General features: G+C 46.8%; 1 protein-coding gene across 6 annotated transcripts; it reads right to left on the bottom strand.

Moving 5' to 3' along the window:
- Nucleotides 1-4,730: 4,730 nt before the first annotated feature.
- Nucleotides 4,731-16,386, bottom strand: LOC135398747 (uncharacterized). 6 transcript variants are annotated; one of them, XM_064630154.1, is made up of 6 exons: nt 15,962-16,386; nt 15,175-15,288; nt 14,898-15,074; nt 13,264-13,421; nt 5,308-5,406; nt 4,731-5,067 (listed from the first exon to the last, which is right to left on the bottom strand). In XM_064630154.1, the coding sequence occupies exons 1-6, from the start codon at nt 16,133-16,135 to the stop codon at nt 5,061-5,063; spliced, it is 729 nt and encodes a 242-aa protein (XP_064486224.1). In that variant the 5' UTR covers nt 16,136-16,386; the 3' UTR covers nt 4,731-5,060. The 6 variants fall into 6 exon arrangements, with proteins under 6 accessions (XP_064486224.1, XP_064486235.1, XP_064486251.1 ...); XM_064630165.1 differs by having other exon boundaries at nt 13,312-13,421; nt 15,962-16,382; XM_064630181.1 differs by lacking the exon at nt 5,308-5,406 and having other exon boundaries at nt 15,962-16,366.
- Between the last annotated feature and the right edge of the window lie 3,188 nt (nt 16,387-19,574).

The following is a 19,574-nucleotide window of genomic DNA, read 5'->3' on the forward strand; positions in this document are numbered from 1 at the left end:
AGTCCATCGAATCGTCCTCATCACATTATAACCGAAATTATATTCCGAAATCCTAAGCTGTTATTTGAAGAAAAGTAATTGATAACAGTACAAACATGAGTAAGAAACATCATAAACAGCATAACAGCATTTGATCGAACGCCGTTTGGTCGAAAGCCGTTTGATCGCAAGCCGTTTGATCGCAAGCCGGTTGATCGACGCCGTTTGTTCGAAAGATGTTTCTTCGAAGGGAGTTCGAAGCTCGCAGCGTGTCCTTAGCACCTCTTTTTCTGTAACTTTTGACTGGAACATATGGAGCAGGCAATCAGTGTCCTCTCCTTTTTTGTTTGTTTGTTTCTTGCTTCTTTTTTTTCAGCTAAAGACCCCACTGGTTATTTGCAGACCTTTGTCATTCACGAACAGCACAGCCTTCTGGCTTTTTACTCTCTCCCATCTGAAAATAAAATAAAATTGAATAGAACAATGTGGAAGTATCCCGCGAAATTGTAACGGGACCCATTACTTCAATCCCCCGGCGATGAACTCCCTACCCATCATCCTGAAATAAAGTTGTTGTTGTATCCCGCGAACCAGTGGGACACATACCGAAGAAAATGTCTTCACGATCGTACGATCGTATGGTTTCTTTTTTTTTTCTTCTTTTTTTGGGGGGGTAGCAGAATTCGCTTGCGCGAATTCAACCTCCCCTTGTTATTTATTTATGCAACCAACCAACAACAACAACAACAAAATGTCTTCAAGTTGGGAGCAGCCAATAGTCTGTGCTTCTTCTGGGCATGGCACGAAAAACTGTCCGAAAACCACGACCTACTCTATAAGAACACGACCATGACACTTGCGCCTCTCTCCAGCGCCGGAGAAAATGTTTCTCTTAGTGGCCGCTGCAAGGTCGCGGCGCCACAAGTAACCCCCACAGCAGACGCCACTCCACGTGTTGATACGGTAGTTTTCGTTCCTGACTTGGGTGCCTGTTTCTACCGTGTGAAGTTCTGGTTAGTCGCATGTCGTCCATTGAGTGGTTTGTGATGGTGTACTGCACCGTCCCACTCTGCAAGTCGAAGCGAGGAGTGTCGGACCCGAGTATTTCGTACCGCGAAAGGTCCTGAAGGTGTCGAGTGTATGCGCAACGTGATTGTAATGAAAAAGCAAAGTAGATGTGGTGAGATTTCTGCCAAATAGTCAGCAGACAAAATTAAATGGAATAAAAAGAAGTGTCTGTTCAGTTATGTGTGCTGTGTTCTTTGTAAAACTTTGAATTAAAACCAACTAAAACTGCATGCTGTCCAGTAGTGACAATGAAATGACAGCTAACATACTCATTCGCAAAGTCAAGTAACTACGGGTCCACGCTTAAACTTTGCAGCACGATCGCGCATGGCAATACAGCCGCGTATATCAATTACTACATCGTTTGTGGCGCTTTATGGCCGTGATGCTTTTGCGCCACAAAACACACAATCACTCATCTCAGTTCAACTTCGTATTATCAAAGTATAATCAAACGTATTATCGAAGTTATCGAAGCGAAGGGATCGAAGTATGTTTCATTGTCTACAAGAGCGTACAGTTACGTTTTGACGTAGTCAAAATATACAGCTATACATTTCTCCCAACATTGAACAAGTTCTCTCATCCCGTCAATGAAGAATTCCGGCCGTACGTTCCTTGATCCAAGACCTCACTTGGTGCTTCACTTCATCATTCGTGGTGAAATGAATGGCGTTAAGGTCCCTCTTTGAATTCGGAATAAGTGGTAGTTCCAGCTTGCAAAATCTCGAGAGTATGGGGAGTCCGGTACGACATCACAGGAAGTTCGCCGGTGACGTGCGATGTGTGTGTTTCAACGTTATCGTGTTGCAGGAGTAACGCTTCAGCAACGACTCGCTCCTTCGATATGCATGGCTGGCGTCATGCGAAGATCGCTTTCAGTCATTTCTTCCAACTGCTTTCGACCTTTGTCATCATCAGTCACAGAAGCTGGTCTATCACATTCTATTCGACCTATCTATATATAGTCTAGTTTGGAGCTCGATCGCGCACGGCAATACAGCCACGTACATCAATTACTACATCGTTTGTGGCGCTTTATAGCCGTGATGCTTTTGCGCCACAAAACACACAATCACTCATCTCAGTTCAACTTCGTATTATCGTCGGTTGAAGCACAGTGTGAAGCGATGAATGTTTTACCAAGGATATTCGTCAAATGGGGCCCCCCGGGATACCACATATCCTGTACAAGCACTGTCAGAAGCAAGGCGGCTCTAGGTGCGAAAATTCATGTATTTTTTGCATAAAGTAGAACTAACTTGCGTTAAGCGTGCATATTAGACGTCTTTCGCATCAGGATACACGAAAAGAACGCGTAGACATACGCACAAACCAATGCTAATAAACATTGCCGATATTACAGCAGCCGTCTCCCGTTCGCTCGTCGTGGGGTGCGCACGTGGCGCCCCTAGCGAGCATGTTGAGCGCGAAACCGGTTTTCCCCGCTTCGGGCCGCGGACAGCGGACCCATAGGGGGATCGGCGAGTGTCATGGTCGTGTTTCTATAGAGTAGGTCGTGCCGAAAACTGGCCGAACCGAAATCGGGACCGAACTTTTTCTGTGCATCACCGCGTGCTACCGAAATGCACCCCAAATTTCGGCCGAAGACTTCTGGCCTTGGGGAACATCGCCTTTCAACAATCCAGCTCAATGAGATAATCCCTGTATTCATAGAAGTAGAAATCGCACACACGGCAACAGTCGACCCGACTGCTACGTCATCGTTGCTATGGTTCTCCTTCCGGCTGAATAGCCATTGGATGCTTCTCCTTTTTCGGTTGGCGTCACTTCCCATTTCGGAGGAGAAATCTGGCTTGGTCAGATCGGGCCGCCTTCGGCCCGAAATTCTGTTCCCCGAAAAAAGTCCGGTCCCGAATTCGGTTCGGAAAGAATTCGGACGCTTTTCGGGCCATGTGGTTCACGCTAAATGGGATAGTGATATGTGCACGAAAGGCACTCGAAGTCTGAATGCTAAGAAGGAAACGAACCAATAAAAAATCAAACGACCGCTGCCGTTTCGATCAAACGGTGTTCGATCAATTGGCTTTCGACCAAATGTCCCGCGTTCGATCAAGCTGCTTTCGTTCTTGCGGAGGACGTTTCTCTAGGGGACATTTTTTTTCTGGGGATGGTTCTTCCCGGGGACATTTTTTCCGGGGAGGAAAATCCGGCATCTCGGGCGAGCTTTGAATATATGAAACGGCTTCTCCGTGACCATTCCTTCATTTGGCAACTAGCGCTCATATTCATCTCTGGAAACGTCAGTTTTGTAATTGCATCTGTGTTGCCCTACAAGAATAGTGATTTTCCTGTCCCACATGATAAGGAGACCGAGCTGCACTTTTTGCAACACTCAAACAAGAACCTGTTATGTTGTCAGGTGACCATTGTTAATATTTTTCTATTGTGTGCCCTTTTATTTTTTGTCGAATCGTTCCTCTTGGCGTCCAGAAAAACAAGTATATGTTGGGAATATCGCGACTCCCGCTGCGAGGTCTCGCCGCTCGACCTTTCCGTATCTTCCTTGGTTGGGTCGACCCGAAGCCTTTATCGCCCTTCATGTTCTTTGTACGGTTTTGCAAAGTGGCACACCAAGGCGAGAAGAAGGGAGTCTTCTGTCACTGGGGGTTGTCGACCGACATCATTTTTCTGAGCCGATGTGAAAGAAAAAGGAGAGGGAACATGGGGGAAAGGATTACTGTAGTTTTCTGGTAAAGAAGTCTATTCTGCGATGAAAATTTTGAAAAGTATTTTGCACCAACGCCTTGTAAATGAAGTCAAATATTTGATAATGTTTACTTACCAGAAATATACATACCAAAATGTCATTTTTGCATGAATAATAGAGTTATTATCAAGGTAAATTGCGTGTAAGCGTGTGCAGAAAAAAAAAGAAAAAGGGAATACTGTTTTGAGCACTAGATTTTCCTGACTGGCATTGTAAGCGCTGTGTGTTTATAGCCTAATTTACAGTACATCCAGTTGAGAGCCTCCGTGATACCGACATCTCGGGCGAGCTTTGATAGCATATGAGGTTACCTTTCCTTGGCCATTTCCTGATTTCTTAATTGGCAATCGCCTTGTGCTCAGACTCACTGCTGGCAACATTCGTTTATAATACCATCTGTGTGTGTGCCCATATTGCCATCCATACTATCCGATCACACCTATACGTCGGCATACACTAAGTATGCACTAGTAAAACAATACGAAGAGCAACTAAAAATTACATAATATCAGTCAGTACAGACAACAAACACAACAACAAACAACAACAAAATAAAAATAACAAAGTACTCATATAGCAATAGGAGACAAGCAAAAAGACGTGAATGTCTCGAATCGAACTGCAGACCTTTCGTGTCAAAGTCCGACACTTTACCTCTCGACAAACAGCGCAGAGGGTGCGGGCCGCCTTAAACTTGCGAGGTCAACCATGCACAATGGGGATTATTTCGGGAGTCGGAGGCGAACGGCGTGATAAGGACGGCGAGCGTGGCGCCATCTAGAATCGGGAAAATCGTGAATCGGAGTTGCTCCCCGACGCGTTTGTTTTCTCAAACTGACTACAGTTTTATGCGATCCACAAAGAGGATTAGGTACTGGAGTAATTGTATGTCGCCGCAAGCAGGTGGTTCAAACACTGAATCTTTCTGTTGTTAGAAATTTCACATCACGTATAATGCTGAAATAATATGCTTTTATTGACAATCAATGCAGAATGTCTCGAAAACGCGGTTCCAGACTATCTAAGCTGCAATAATTGCATATTTTGCGTGAATCGCAGCGTGGGATGTCTTCGAATAAACACGAGCTAAAAATGGTTATCGTTACTCGTGCTCGAGAGCAGTATATTTTGCAGTGCTTTCATCGTCCGACGTAATTATAATACTTGTGTAAATCTTCAGTCAGTGCTGCTTTATTCGTGGAAGAGAACACTGAGAGACTGCTGCGTCACCCGATGATGTTGACCAGCGTGTGAAACAAGTGGAGCACACCCATGGATGTTGCTATAAGCTGGAAAGCAAGCGGAATGTTATCGTCACCAAAAAGTGCGTCAAGTACTTTCTTCCTCATTTGTTCTCTATCGGCATCGGTAATGCAGCGGTTCAGGAATATGGCTTATCATGCCCTTACTCGACAATGTCCATGAACAACTTTTTTCTTTTTTTTGCATTCAGAGGTGGAAATATGCATGGTCAATATATTGACATGTGAAGCATCAGGGCCGGCGATAGAAGTCCCTGTAGAGCTTACCTGGAATTGGCCAACGTCGCTGCACGTGCTCCCCAGCAATCCTCTGCTACACCCCTGTTGAACCTGATGGGGCCCGGCTCTACCCCCCTATCGCCGACCCTGTGCAGAGTGATTACTATGAGTGGAGCTCTTATGCGATTCGCTCGCAGAACTAGTCTTACAAGGACTACTGCGAAGGACCACTTGAAAACAGTCAAGGAAACAGCACATGTACACACACACTAACACATTATTGATTAATCTCCTTAGATATGTAGTTCTCACGCGTGTTTTTGTGTTCTTCGCGCGCTCTAAAGACAGAACTTCACCGCGTACCACGCTGTGCGGCAACCATTGCCACGATTGATAGTATTATGTATTATCCCTTCCGACTCCAAGAGAGAGAGAGAGAGGCGTACGCCTTTTTTGTGTCAGTTCTCATATATCTAAATTGACACAAAAAGGCGTACGCCACGGGGTTCCACAAATCGGGAGTGAAAACGGTGGCATCCCACGCAACGATTGGCTTTCAGCGTGCTATATGTTGCAGTTATGTTTTTCAGATTGCAGTATGTAGAGGTCAACCTCTCATATTCTTTTCTCATTCGTTCGCTAAGCGACACATCAGAAAAAATAATTCTGTTGTCCCGCGTATCGCTTTTTGTTTGATATAAATTATGCACTGCTCAGTTAATTAAAAGGCTGGATAATGACTAACAGATATATGTGGGTATATGCATGCGAACGATGGTCAATCTCGAAATAAGGGACAAAAGGAACAAAGCGTACTCATTTTCGACAAAGGGCAAAGAGGCTCCACTCATAAAAATCACTGCACTACGCAGAGAACTCGTCATGACACAGTACAGAGTAGCATGGAACAAAGTTCACGCACGGACAAGTTCAAAAATTAATTAGATATAGGGCTTCTGGTTTTCGGCGACTATGTTTTTCGGAATTCGGCGAAAAAAAAAAAAAAGTGCCAATTTTTGGAAACGTGGAAGCAGTGGTTTTCGGCGAAAGCATTTTCGACTGTATCTAACACAGCGATAAACAGAAGTACAGGAATCAAAGTTTGAATTCATAATATAACAAGTAAGATAAGCACAGCTTTAGCTTGAGTTTGTTGCAGTAGATTGACATGTACATACCAGTGGCGTCACTGGGGTATGCGTCACCCGGTGCGGAAGTTCCGTCCTCCCCTCCCCCCCCCCCCCCCCCCGCCGCAATAATGTGTCCCTTTCCATCCGAGGCGATACACGATAAATAACAGTATCATATCGCATGCAGAAAAAAAATCACATGCTCGCCGAGGGCTTCTTATGTTGTTTTTAGCGTCACCTCGCTACAGAAAAAGAGAGATGGAGGCGGTACTGCTGCAACACGTCACCCCCTTCTGTCGCATCACCCGGTGCGGACCGCACCCCCCTAGTGACGCCACTGGTACATACTGAGGGACTCGCGTGACATACAAGGTGTCCCTGAAAATTTGTCATTGAATGTTAATAAAAGAAAAAAAAAAAAGAACTACGCCACCTAGAATAATGCGGTCAACGGCATTTGTTCTTACTAGGTTTTTGCCACCTCCTGATATGAATGTTATGTAACGTAAGTGTAAATTTTTGCGAACTGAACTCGGAAATTTGCCAAGTAATGGTAATTTTTTTGCCCCACCAATGTGAAGGGGTGCCGAATTTACTGGATATTGAGTAGCTATCGTATCGAAAAAAATAGCCGAAAATCATTCTCCACAGAGCTCACAGAGGATAGCGCGCCACGAATTTTTCAGCGCAGTCGTTGTCAGTCCCACTAAAGGAGGTTGGAAACTGAGCCCACAGCGGCATCGTAGAAAGAGATAACACAAATAAGGGTTATCGCGTCCGGCTGGGACCATACCTGCCCTCTCCCAATTTCAGGAACTGTCACTTTTTCTACTATCACTTTGTGGGCTGGGTTTCCAACCTCCTTTCGTGGGACTGGCAGCGATTGCGCTCAAAAAGTCGTCGCGCGTTGAGCTCAAGAGCTCCGAAAAGCACGATGAACGGCTATTTTTTCTGATAAGACAGATCCTGAGTATCACTGTCAATTATCATGAATTTGAGTAATCTTCATGTTGGCGAGGTAAAAAAAGTGACCTTTACTTGGCGAATTTCCAAGTTCAATTCGCAAATATTTACATAATTAAACTTACCTTACATGACACTCACATCAGGAGGTGGTAAAAACCTAGTAAGGACAAATGCCGTTCACCGCATGATTCTAGTTGGCGTAGATTTTTGTTTTTTTACTATAATTCAATGACACGTTTTCTTGGACACCCTGTATGCAGGGTGTTTCAGTTAAATCCCCAGGCTAAATAATTCGCGAACGGGTGCACCAATCGAACTTTTTTTACAAGTATCTGTCCGATACCGCCTACAAGCCGCGCACCGTGTGAATGAGTGGGAGGCGCTCATTATTTAAAAAAAAAATCAAATTAGTTTCGTGAGAAACAACTTCTAAAGCAGAGCGCTGTCGGCATTAAAATGGGTACTCCCCCTTTTGGGGCCTTCAGTGGACACCTTTTAGAGAAAAATCTGCCACCAAAGTGGGTGACTTGCTGTGAATTATTTGGTTTCAGTTCACATATTTTTGTCGCGGTAAAGCGCAAAAGGACGCTGTTCCACCTATTACCACCAATAAATTACGTCCTTACACCATTGAATGCGTAAACAAAAATATGTAAACCAAAACATATTAATTACTGCAACAAATGACCCGCTTCGGTGGCAGCTAGGATTGCTGCTTGTTCACTCAGTATGAATCGTCAAAAACTCCCGCCTGCATACCTTCCCAAGCAGCAAAATGTACTGAAAGTCGAGTGCAATAGGGGTGGACGGGTAGGTGGAAGACCTTGAACGAACTGGTGAAACTAAAGAACATTGATAAGACACATACCGTCCACCCCTATTGCACTCGACTTTCGGTACATTGTGCTGCTTGGGTTAGTCCCAATATGCTTATCTAAACAATGATATTGCGAATGACAGGATTAAGTTATCTCGCCTGGAAAGCAGTCACTAGAAATGTCTGTTGTGACTGAAAAGTTTATCGCACTTGCAGAGTCCTACTTGTTGCGAACAATGTCATATAACTGTAAGAATGCTGTCGCGTGTTTTGTACAGTCGGACCCACTCGTGCATTCCAAAAGGGCTGTTATCTTTGTATCAAGATCTGGGTTCGGCACCCTTGGCAACCATTCCTGAAACTTGGCTTTTAACCGAAGACCGCCGAGTGAATCAAAGATGCCTGTCACAGGGGTCCACTCTGATTACCTTCACTGCGTCCAAAATAGCCAAACAGTTATCCGCAATAGAGTTCGGCTCAGATGATACTGGCCTACTTGTGGCATACCCTAACATCAGGCTCTCCTGCTGTACCTTCCAGGGAGCCCTCAGTTGCGGATTACGGACCCGTTCTGGCGAGAGTTTTCGGCGATTACTCGTTTTCGTCGAAAGCATGAAAATGTTCCTGACGGAGTGTCATCGACGGTTTTCAATGAACGCCGAAAACGAAAAACCCTATTCATAACTTATGTTAAACAACCATAATCTACTATAACTTTCCAGAGTTTTGAGCTGATGAAGTGCGTTAATTTCGTAAGGAAGGCAAGGAAACTACTTGGCGAAGCTTATTTTATGTCTTCAATACACGCGAAAAACAGAACTTGACCATATATCACGCTTCTACTCAACCGTCGTTCTGAACAATGTCCCTCTCTCAAAAAAAGGACACCCGCGTTTTTTTAAACACTTTGCATTTATGCTGATTGTCGCAAAAAGGCGTATGCCCCTCAAATCGTAGAGTGATGACGATATATCATGCAGGTACATCGGTCCGCCGGGCAGTGGTTCGCCTTGAGCGCGTTGTGGTATCAAGCTCTGCTTTTAGAGTGCATTAAAGGGGCGCTCAAGTTCAAAAACATGAACATCACAACATGAAGAGTACCGTTACTTTGACACCAACACAAACAGAACTGGATCCATCAGCTGCACCATTCGTGATGTGGAGTGGCCTCTCACTGGTCTCCTCAAACAATTTGCCCAGTCATCGCGGAGATCATAGGAGACCAATGGCGCAGGCCACATAGAACTCGCACAACGAATAGAAACCCAGCTAGCGAAGTAGGGAATCTCAACAAATGAGCCTCCATGATAGATATGGTGGGCCCAGGGCCGGCGATAGGTAGGGGGCGAGTAAGGCGACCGCCTTAAGCCCCACACATAGGCCCCGCGCACGAAGCCCTCAACCAAGGATTACTTTTTTTTAAATATCAAGTATGCACTTAATCGTGCGAAACAGGTCCCGCGATGTGCCTTTGCCTCAGGCCTCGCACACCCCTAGCACCGGCCCTGGGTAGGCCTAACATGTTACGAATGGTATTTTTTACACTCCGTGCGTCGTTCTTGCATATGTCGCAGCATAAGGTCTAAACAGTACAATACCCGTTCCTTACTGAATAGGAAGCAATCCAAGCACACACGATGATAGCAGACAAAAGAAACACTTCGCATACAACACGACACACGGAGCCCAGTGCAAGGAAGCGCGACTTGGATTGGATTGGATACCAGGGTGCCGAAGCGGGCTGGCGTTAACGCGTGGACACGACCTACTACTATACTAGAGACAATGCAGGTGCTAGGGGTGTGCGGGGCCAGAGGCAAAGGCACATCGCGGGCCTGTTTCACACGATTAAGTGCATACTTGATATTTATAAAAAAGTAAACCCTGGTGGAGGACTTCGTGCGCGGGGCCTATGCGTGGGGCTTAAGGCGGTCGCCTTACTCGCCCCCCCCCCCTATCACCGGCCCTGACTAGAGGCCTGGATATCCGCAAAGCTCCCAGCACCGCGGTACTAGTTCCGGCAATCGCCGCTGCGCTATGGGATTTGGCGCTAGTTAGCACTATTCGTTACCATGTGATTTGCCGAAATTGCGGCAACGTACGATGGGCTGCGTTGACAACGACAACTAAGTACAGAAGAGGGTAGCGCGTGCTTAGCAACAGCATAGTAGCCCTGTGGAGCAGACGAACGACGGTGGCAATGATGATAGTAGTGCACATGTCATTTCCTCTCCCCAATAAGCCCAATTTTGCTATGTGGCGCTTTCAGCGGCCACTGGCGTAACTAACCCATGACCCGGCTCTCCCATAGGCGATTGCCATTTGTCCAAGTCTGTAGTATAGAGTAGGGCGTGGGCGTAGAAAGGCTGTGACCGAATCTACCGTATCGACAATGGCGCCTCCCAGACTCCGACGCTGGGAGGGCATATCGCCAACACCACCCAGAGCCGTATACAGAGAGAGTTTGGCGATCTTTTGCCTCTTCACGGGCGGAGCCTGTTATGACGTCAGAGTCCGTGTTGCACCGCCCAAAAAGCCTGAAGCCAAGCGAAATCCGCTTATCAGCCAGCAGGTTGCCCCATCTTGATGCAGTTCACCGGCTATTCGACATGCACTTTTGTCGGCTCAACGTAATATACCAGGGTCGCCGGCCTATGACCCACGGGCGCCTGTGAAATGGGGGCTTTGTTACCAAGCTGAAAGGATTCAAGGACGAAGGGGTCTTGAAGGACGCAGTACGCACGTGTCTTCCCCCTTGCATCGTGACCAACGCTCGGCTGGCTGACGACTGGATAACAGTAGAGCGCGGAGAGGGAGGTCGTTCAGCCGTGACGTTGCATGACGTAGTTCAAGCTAGGCTCCTCCTAATGGCCAAACTCTCTCCATAAACGGCTCTGACACCACCTAGATACAGAAAGCCTGCTTACTCGTCGACGTGACGTAACAACTAAGAGTCAGCCAATAAACCTCTATCCGGGAAACGTCATCATGACGTTGGTAGACAGACTGAAACCAAAAAACAAATCTGAAGGGGAGGGCTGACTTCTACGAATGGACACTTGTTCGCTGCCTCCTATTGAAAGAAAAGTAGGACCGAAGGTCGCGTCTCTTTCAGGGACCATCGTAATCCCCTAAAGACCGTGGCTTTCGGCCGCGACTTTGTTCGCTTCTAGCTTCGAGCGTAGTTCAACTCTACCAAGTAGACCTCTACCTGTTTGTAAACAAATGACGTCATAATGTTCGACAGCGCCACGAGATTGGTAGAGTTGAACTACGTTCAAAGCTAGTGGCAAACAAGGTCGCGCCCGAAAGCCACGGTCTTGAGGGGATTACAATTGTCTCTGAAAAGGACGCGACCTTCGGTCCTACTTTTCTTTCAATAGGAGGCAGGGAACAATTGCCCATTCCTGGAACCCAGCTCTCCCCTTCCGATCTGTTTTGGTTTCGGTGTGTCTACCAACGTCATGACGACGTTTCTCGGGTAGAGGTTTATTCGTGTCGTTGTTGAACACTATGACGTCATTTGTTTATAAACAGGGAGAGATCTATTAGGATCCTGTTTTCAACGACCGTAGCCAATCACGAACGTGCTTTCAGCGGGCGAATCGTGAAGACGAGCCACCGTCAGCTTCATGGGCAGCATCTGTCGTCTGCGAGCAGCAAACGTCCCCCATGCTAAATGGGAAAACAAAATAAAGCGGAACATGGTCCCATATTGTTCTCAAGACCGATTTTCCGGAAAGCGTGTTGTACTTTAGTCTACCAGTTCAAATTTACGAAGTTATCTGCAATCAGTTACAACTTTACCAGTTACAAGTTTACCAGACCGGCGAACCGCGGTAGCAGACGAATAGGCGATTTCAGATATTGCCCTTGTGCTCCGCACGGGGGCCCTCCGTCGCCCAAGTCACGCGTATCGCGCAATGCGTCGTGGGAAATGGTTTACATTCGTGCTCGTCTGCCTGTTGCTCGAAGGTGCTGGAGGTGAAGGAGAGAGAAAACCGAAACCGTTTGCGCTCTTCTTCTTCTCTCTGACTCATGAAAACTAAATCCCAAGGTGCAGCGGGGCTTTCGCAACACTGCGCTCCCTGGTGGGCCATCCATGCAATTTCTGAAACCGTCTATTCTAACTTTTTGTGTCGACGTGGCGAAAGAGGGAGAGGAGGCAATAAGCAGGCCTTCTGTATCTAGGTGGCGTTGGTATCGCATCCTTGCAAGTCCTTTGCTCTCTCTCTCAGCTTTTGTTCTAACCATGGGCGTTACCAGAACTTTTTCCAAGGGGGGGGGGGGGTGAAGCTTGCAACCCCCTCCCCTACCACCTCTTTTTCTGGAGGCGGACGGTGCGGATGTTCAGAGGTTCCTATTATGGCATCCGAGAGTAATCATTACGACCTATGACTAAAGAGCGCACTATTTTCACAAGCGACCTTGGAGCTCTAAGGAGGGGCACGGCCCCCTTTTGCCCCCCTCTCGGTATGCCCATAGTTCTAACCTTTCTCCTTATTTCTATGGCCTGCCGCTACACATTCGGGAAGGTGCAGATTGCGGTTTCGTTCGTGCACAAATAGACCTCTCCCTGTTTGTAAACAAATGACGTCATAGTGTTCGACAGCGCCACCGATTTGGTAGAGTTTAACTACGCTCGAAGCTAGGGGCGAACAAGATCGCGCCCGAAAGCCACGGTCTTGAAGGGATTACGGTGGTCCCTGAAAGGGACGCGACCTTTAGTCCTACTTTTCTTTCAATAGGAGGCAGCGGACAAGTGCCCATTCGTGAAACCCAGCCCTCCCCTTCCGATTTGTTTGGGTTTCAGTCTGTCTACCAATGTCATTGTGGCAATTCTCGGGTAGAGGTCTAATACGAACAACCCAGCTGTTTGACCCCGTTTCTTTTGTGTTTGTGTCAAAGTAACGGCATTTTTGATTCCACGATATTTTAAAAAAAATTGAGCGTCCCTTTAAGAACGGAAAGTTTTGCGTGTGAAGCTATACTGATTGGGATCATCTTGAACAGGGCAGTGGGGGTACTCCGACAACTTGTGGCAGAATGGAACCTTCCCTTGCCTTCTTTACGACGGTTTGTTAAACGTACTCTATGATTTCTGCGTAGGAACTTGAACAGGAGGTTCGACAAGAGCACCTTACGCCTGCAACGAATCGCAAGGGTAGGTCGTCGTCGTTGTCCCATAAGTGAAGGAGAGCGCCCATCACGACGTAGATGAGACCAGCCATCAGGTGGAACAGAACGTACTGAAAGTACACCAAGAACGACATCGTATACGCATGTGCCTTCTATAAAATCATTTTCCGTCGAGGTAAGCGCTCAGTGTAGGAAAAAATGTAACCGACTAATTTGCTAGTGTCTCTGAGTTCTCTACATGGGCGCAAACAGACCTCCCTTCAGGGTCGCACGAAGAGTGACTAAATGTGACTCCAGTCGCACCCACAGGAGAACCAGCTCAAACTTCTCATGCGAAGGTCGAAGGGAAAGATCCCACGTCCTCGTGTTATGTCGAAGAGGGTACCGCGTACATGGGTCGCTTTCGCATGTGTGTGGGCCAGAGCGATGTAAACTTTGACAAATTAGCGACGAATTCATCCTGAAGATCACATGTTGTCGCGTGGTATACATGGGAATAGAGCCTTAGTCGGTAGAAAACAGTAACAGCCATTACCCGAACTCAATACCAGTCGATCACTGGCGTTTCCAGCATGCGTTTAAAAGGACGGTCGCATCCGTTCCAGTCGATTTCGAAACTACACACATTTCTACACACAACGATTTCGAAACTACAGTGCCACTTTATTCTTCCTGGACCACTGACCACAGTATCGAAAATCCCACGCCAAATATAGTGGCGTAGTTTTCCCTGTTATTCGACAGGTACATGACAAGAGCAGATGACGGATGCAGGGAGTATACCGGAGTTCCCTTTCTGGAAAAACGAGAAAACGTCACTCCCTGAGAACCAATGAGGGCGCAACGTTGCGAAAAGGATTGCCGCGGCCGTGCGGGCGTCTCAGGACGGCTCCTTTCCTCTTGTGAACGGCACGCTCTCACTCCTTATTTGCTTAGGGAGTGACGTCAGGCCGCCGAAGCCAATGAGGCTCTTCTGCGGCCGCGGAGGCAGCGCTGATCTCTAAAATTCGTTTATTTAGTATCTAAGCACTTTTCGGACGAAAAGATTAGCCGGGTTGGTATACATTGTTGGCCGATGCTGGACATAGTGGTATCGGTTTCATAGATGGGTTTCCGGATGCGACCGTCCCTTTAAGTTGCCATTACAATTAGCAGCTCCATTTATGTTACCATTACCGTTACTATAGTATGGTCTGCACAATTTCTCGAGGGATTGCGACGCGTGAGTTAGGACGTGCACATGCCGTCCTCCTCAAAGAAATTGGAAGTCGTGCAAGCGCGGATTATTTTCAAGAAGTGTCCACATTTAACGAAAAATATCCGGCTACTCTCGCATAGGCGGAACGGCAATCATGAACGGCGTTCAGTTAGCTTTTCTCTTGAAACAACTGCTGCTATATACGTGCACATCCTGCGAAATTCACATCACGAACTAAAATGTAAAGGAAGATCAAAAAGTTCCTGTGCCTGTATGCCTGTATCCTCAGTTATACGTATTGGAAGTGTGGAACCTTGGCAGAGTGGATCTCGGAAAGGTATGTGCTTTATCGCTTTAAAGAGGAACTTGCGAACGATATAGAACTTACGAAGGCGGTCTGCGGAAGGTAGAGTTGTGTAGATGGCGATGACATGCCAGCAATGATGATGAGCATGTTGTTGAGGGTGTAGGTGAACGCCAACATGAAGCACATATGAGCGTACCACTGATAAGTCACTCTGCTTGCCATCAGCAGGTATAGCAGCATTGATGTGGTTGCCATAATCTGTCAGAAAGATACAACGCATACGTCACCGTCTTGACCGAGGCAAGGGAAAATAGTGACTTTGTTAAAAAAAAAAAAAAAACGAAATGGTGGCGCTAACCGTTTCGAGAATTGTGATCACCCCTTGAGGAGTGGCGACGTATCTTGGGTTGACTTGAATATGCTGTGGGATGTCATCGAAGTTGTCCGCCGTAACTTCTGCGGGGCCCTCCGACTGTATAACGAAAAAAGTGCAGTGAAACAAATGCTAGACCAGAAGTCATGTTGACTCAGATATTAATCAATTTTCATGACCACCGCACGGTGGCGAAAATGATAACTGCAGTCGGAAATCCCTTATGATGCTTCTCATGCAAAATATGTCAGTAAAATTCGCGGCAAATTTTATTGCCAACAGCTTCTCTTCCGTGAGTGACACACACTGGCAATACATGTATATAGATGACAATGAGCTTGAGAAGTTGTTAGTTCTGCCGCCCTTTTCGTTGACCCTTTGCACACATCCGCGTCAAGTCTGCTGTTGTATACCGGCTTATGGTTACGTCGCTCCGAAGTCAAAAGTGGATGTCCACATGTGGTTTACCTTTCTTGTTCACCTCGCAAACCACTCGGCTTGGCTCAATGAAATTTTGCATACACCTGCACGTACATCGCAGCAGCTCACATCATTAATTTCATAACTGGTGGAATAGTCGAGACTGCCCTTTTAAATTATGTAGTACGAGAGGTGTGTGGATACTGCTCGTTTGAAGAATTCGTAAGCTTGTCGCAGTTTGCGGTGTAACTATAGGTCTGTCGGACCGTCCTCCTTGGTTTTCCTTTGCTGCACGCGGATTACGGGTCAGCTTTACAAGCACGGCAGCGGTTGCACATCACTGTCTACTCACACTGAGGCCGGAGAGAAGATCGGGGGTAGACGGCGGAGGAGCCCGATAGGCTGCTGGTGCTTGGTAGGCTGGTTGAGCAGGTGGGTACCCTGGAGGAGAAGGGTAGCCTGGATAGGCTGGAGGCGACTGGTATGCCGGTGGCTGTGGAGCACCAGGCCATCGGTACGCTGGCATGCCTACTCAAAATATCAGTTAGATACACAGATGTGAACGCAGGTGCCGCTTCTACACAAGCTTGGTCTTCTTCTTCATCTTACACTTGGAGGTTCATGTCCAGCATCACACAGCTCTAGAAATCATGTTGTTACGCTCCATGAAGTGCAGTGCGAGCGACGGTTGCACATGCGCAATAGTGGCAGTCTTCTTTGCTTGTTGTGGCGCTGTTATGAAACGTGCTCATAATATGAAGCGACAAAATACAATTACAGAAGTGTAATGCGATTAAAATTACGAGAGCTTACCTGATAAGAATACAGGTGATCCGACAGTTTCCAGTCCTTCGGCGTTACCAGTAAAGTGCAAAGTACCGCAAGAATGACAAAAGCGAGGGAAGTGGGCGCTGACCAAACAACTGAAAGTGCTAGTCGATTTCAGAAGTTGGATGTAAGTTTTTATGCCAGGCAACACATCCATGGCTCCCTTGTTTCCCCATTTCTCCACATCTGTGCAGGAATGGGGCTTCAATACAGCGACCATATATAGGTGTCGTATATTGGAGCTGTGGTGTGCACAGTTTAGCTTTTAATTTCCAGTTAATAGACTTTTGCGGCGTCTACTTCCTTTGTCTTCATTCTGTTGTTGGCCTTGTGAACCATGCAGTTGGTCTGCCCTCGCGGTATAGAATGTGTGTGTCTTTGCATTTCACATACGTACTGTCTCGCCATGAACCAGTGCGTCGCGATATACAGTAATCCCTAATTTTATGGTACGAGCACTTTAGTGATAGATGACGAAAAGTAACCCCGAAACAGAGAACAACCGCAGCTGTATGTTCCTCTGTCTCGGGGTTACTTTTCGTCATGTTTCACCAGTTAGCCTGCACTTTGAATCTTATATCCGCGTCTTTAGTGATGGACTGCAACATATCATGTCGAAAATTCAAAGGAGAGTTGAAGCTAACGCAGCCCATACGTGCAGTTCTCACACGCATATTTGTAGTCAGACGTAGAAAGTATCCCGGGACGACCAAAAAATAAAACTAGATATGAAGAAGGTCCTGTAGTATCGTCATCCCGAAGTGGTACAGCCTACGACATCCACGTATCGTGTCCGTTGTTGCTAATATGATCTGGTGCTCAAGTGGGTGAAGACATTTCAGGCTTCTTTTAGTTATAAATGATAACCGTTCGAAAATGGCATATACCTCCCATTTTCAACAAATCAGGACGGATAACTATATCATTCGAGTGGTCCTGCAGAGGATGAGGTGAAGTTCTGTTTACGGTGCATTTAGTAACTTTTAAAGGGACTATCGCATCCGTCCCGGTCGATTCCGAAAATGCAGTGCCCTTTTACTCCGCGTTCATCACTGATAATAACGCTTGATGTAACGCATGGCAAGAGCAGACGACGTATATCGAGAGTATTCCAGGATTCCCTCTCTGGAAACGTCACCCAGGCAAGGCCAATCAGTGAGCTCCTTTTGGCGCGGACGAGACCAATCAGGGAGCGGCTGGAGGGACCTTGGTAGCCTTGCCGACCGACCGACCGACAGGCGGGTGGACGAACCGGAATACTAGGGTATAGCATTTGCAGGTGCGTAGAGAGCGAAATTGGCTTGCGGAATGTTCTTTCTGTTTAGCGTCGACGTTTTCGTACAGCCAGGAGCGTAACACCGTGTTTCACGCAACATGGTCACGTCAGAACTCACGCTGGTAAGCGAGAGTCGGCTTATTTACCCAGCACATTTCACTTAGTATATCGCGATGCGGACGCCAAGCAGACGATCTCGGAGACAATCACCTGCGCTGCGCTCCCATTCGTGTGCCTGGCTTACGTCATCATAGAGCTGGCTGCCGAGGGAGTGCGGATCTTTAAAACTCGTTTATTTAATATGTAAGCTGTTCTTGGACGAGAAACTTGGCCAAGTTGACTGTGAAGTATTGACGAACATTACCGTATCGGTCTCGGATGCGATAGTCCCTTTTAGGGAGTAAAGGTGATTTGCGGAAAGAGCAGCGTTTTTTTTTTCTTCTTCTTCTTCTTCTTCTTCTAATTTCGTTACCGTTTTAGTGTTACCGATAGTGTTCGTCGGTACATACTTTACGCTCGGCGTCGCCCTAATATAAGCCTGACGCATGCGCGTGAAACGTACAACACCATGTGAAATCATCGGTGTTTTGATTTGTAACCAAAAGATCAAGAAGTGTCGCAGGGTTAAGGCTAAAGTCACTCTATACTGGGGAAAGTACCGCCACCCTCTGATCTTTGCCGCCGTGACCTTGGAGCATTAATGGCGGCCGCAGCATGCCAACCCATGCTGCGTCCGCCATTATTGCTCCAATGTCTTTGCGCGAAAGGGTGGCGTTACTTTCCCCAATCCAGGAACTATAGCCTATATACGTAAGCCATAACCCCCCCGCTAAGCCTATGCTTGGAGCATTCATATACTTAAACTTACCGAGGTTTTTGCGTTCTTGCGGCTCTGTGTAAAAGTATGCTGTATGGTGAAAACGTAAAAACGTTAAAATCGATAAAAACCACAGCGCAGGGCGACACTTAAAAGACGAGACAGACACAACACATAAAACATATATATATTGCTTTAACAAAAGCTGCACCAGCAGAAGGTGCGGCAGCATGATGGGTTCCATATGTTGACGCAAAACATGCAAGCATTCCTCTTTTTCAATCTACAGATTTTCCCGCTCATTTTAATTCATTGGTCACTCAATTTAATCCAAGTGCTACTCACTTTAGTCTAGTGGTCCCAATTTAGTCCCCCATAAAATCGATTCATGGCACATATGTCATGAAAATAGTCATGGGGGGGGGGGCACTAAAAAAAAGAGAGAAGACGGGGGGGGGGGGGGGTCGCCATGTAAGACGGCGAGCTGCTGCGCTTTCATTTCACACCAGAACTTTATTTATGATCTACATCATGATCTACATGTTGCGAAGCTTAGCAAGCTGTAGAGGAACGCCACCGTGCGGCGTGTGTGGAAAACGAAGCGTGCGGCAAGAAAATCTGCCGGAAGGGGGGGTAGAGGTATGTCCCGGGGGGGGCAGGTCCCCCCCCCCCCTGGATCCGCCCCTGGCTACAGCCAATGCGGCCATACAGGGAGAAATGGCATGGTCCACTTTCGATACAAGGGACGCCAGATTAAAGACACACTACCTGGGTCGCCCGATCCACCTACAAGAAGCGTCCATAGCAAAAAGATTTTTTCAATACATCAGATACCGTGGAATAAAGTCAAACTGGATAAAAAAATAAACCAATACGATCGAAAATACAGTCCCGGTACGACAAGACAAACCGCTGCAAACGAAAAACAGTGGACGAAAATCACTTCAAAGGAAATCACCAATATAGAAATTGAAGAATGGAGAAAAAAAAAGTCAACAAGAAGGAGAGCCTTAAACACTACAGCACATACAAGAAGGAACCAGC

The sequence above is a fragment of the Ornithodoros turicata genome, chromosome 1, assembly GCF_037126465.1.
Source record: "Ornithodoros turicata isolate Travis chromosome 1, ASM3712646v1, whole genome shotgun sequence".
NCBI classification, from domain to species: Eukaryota; Metazoa; Arthropoda; class Arachnida; order Ixodida; family Argasidae; genus Ornithodoros; species Ornithodoros turicata.

Coding starts and splice junctions, on each gene's coding strand:
- LOC135398747 (XM_064630154.1), bottom strand. CDS start 16,135: ATGCCAGCGTACCGATGGCCTGGTGCTCCACAGCCACCGGCATACCAG. Junction 15,075..15,174: donor TGATCACAATTCTCGAAACG/GTTAGCGCCACC, acceptor TCTTTCTGACAG/ATTATGGCAACCACATCAAT. Junction 13,422..14,897: donor ACCTTCCGCAGACCGCCTTC/GTAAGTTCTATA, acceptor GTGTACTTTCAG/TACGTTCTGTTCCACCTGAT.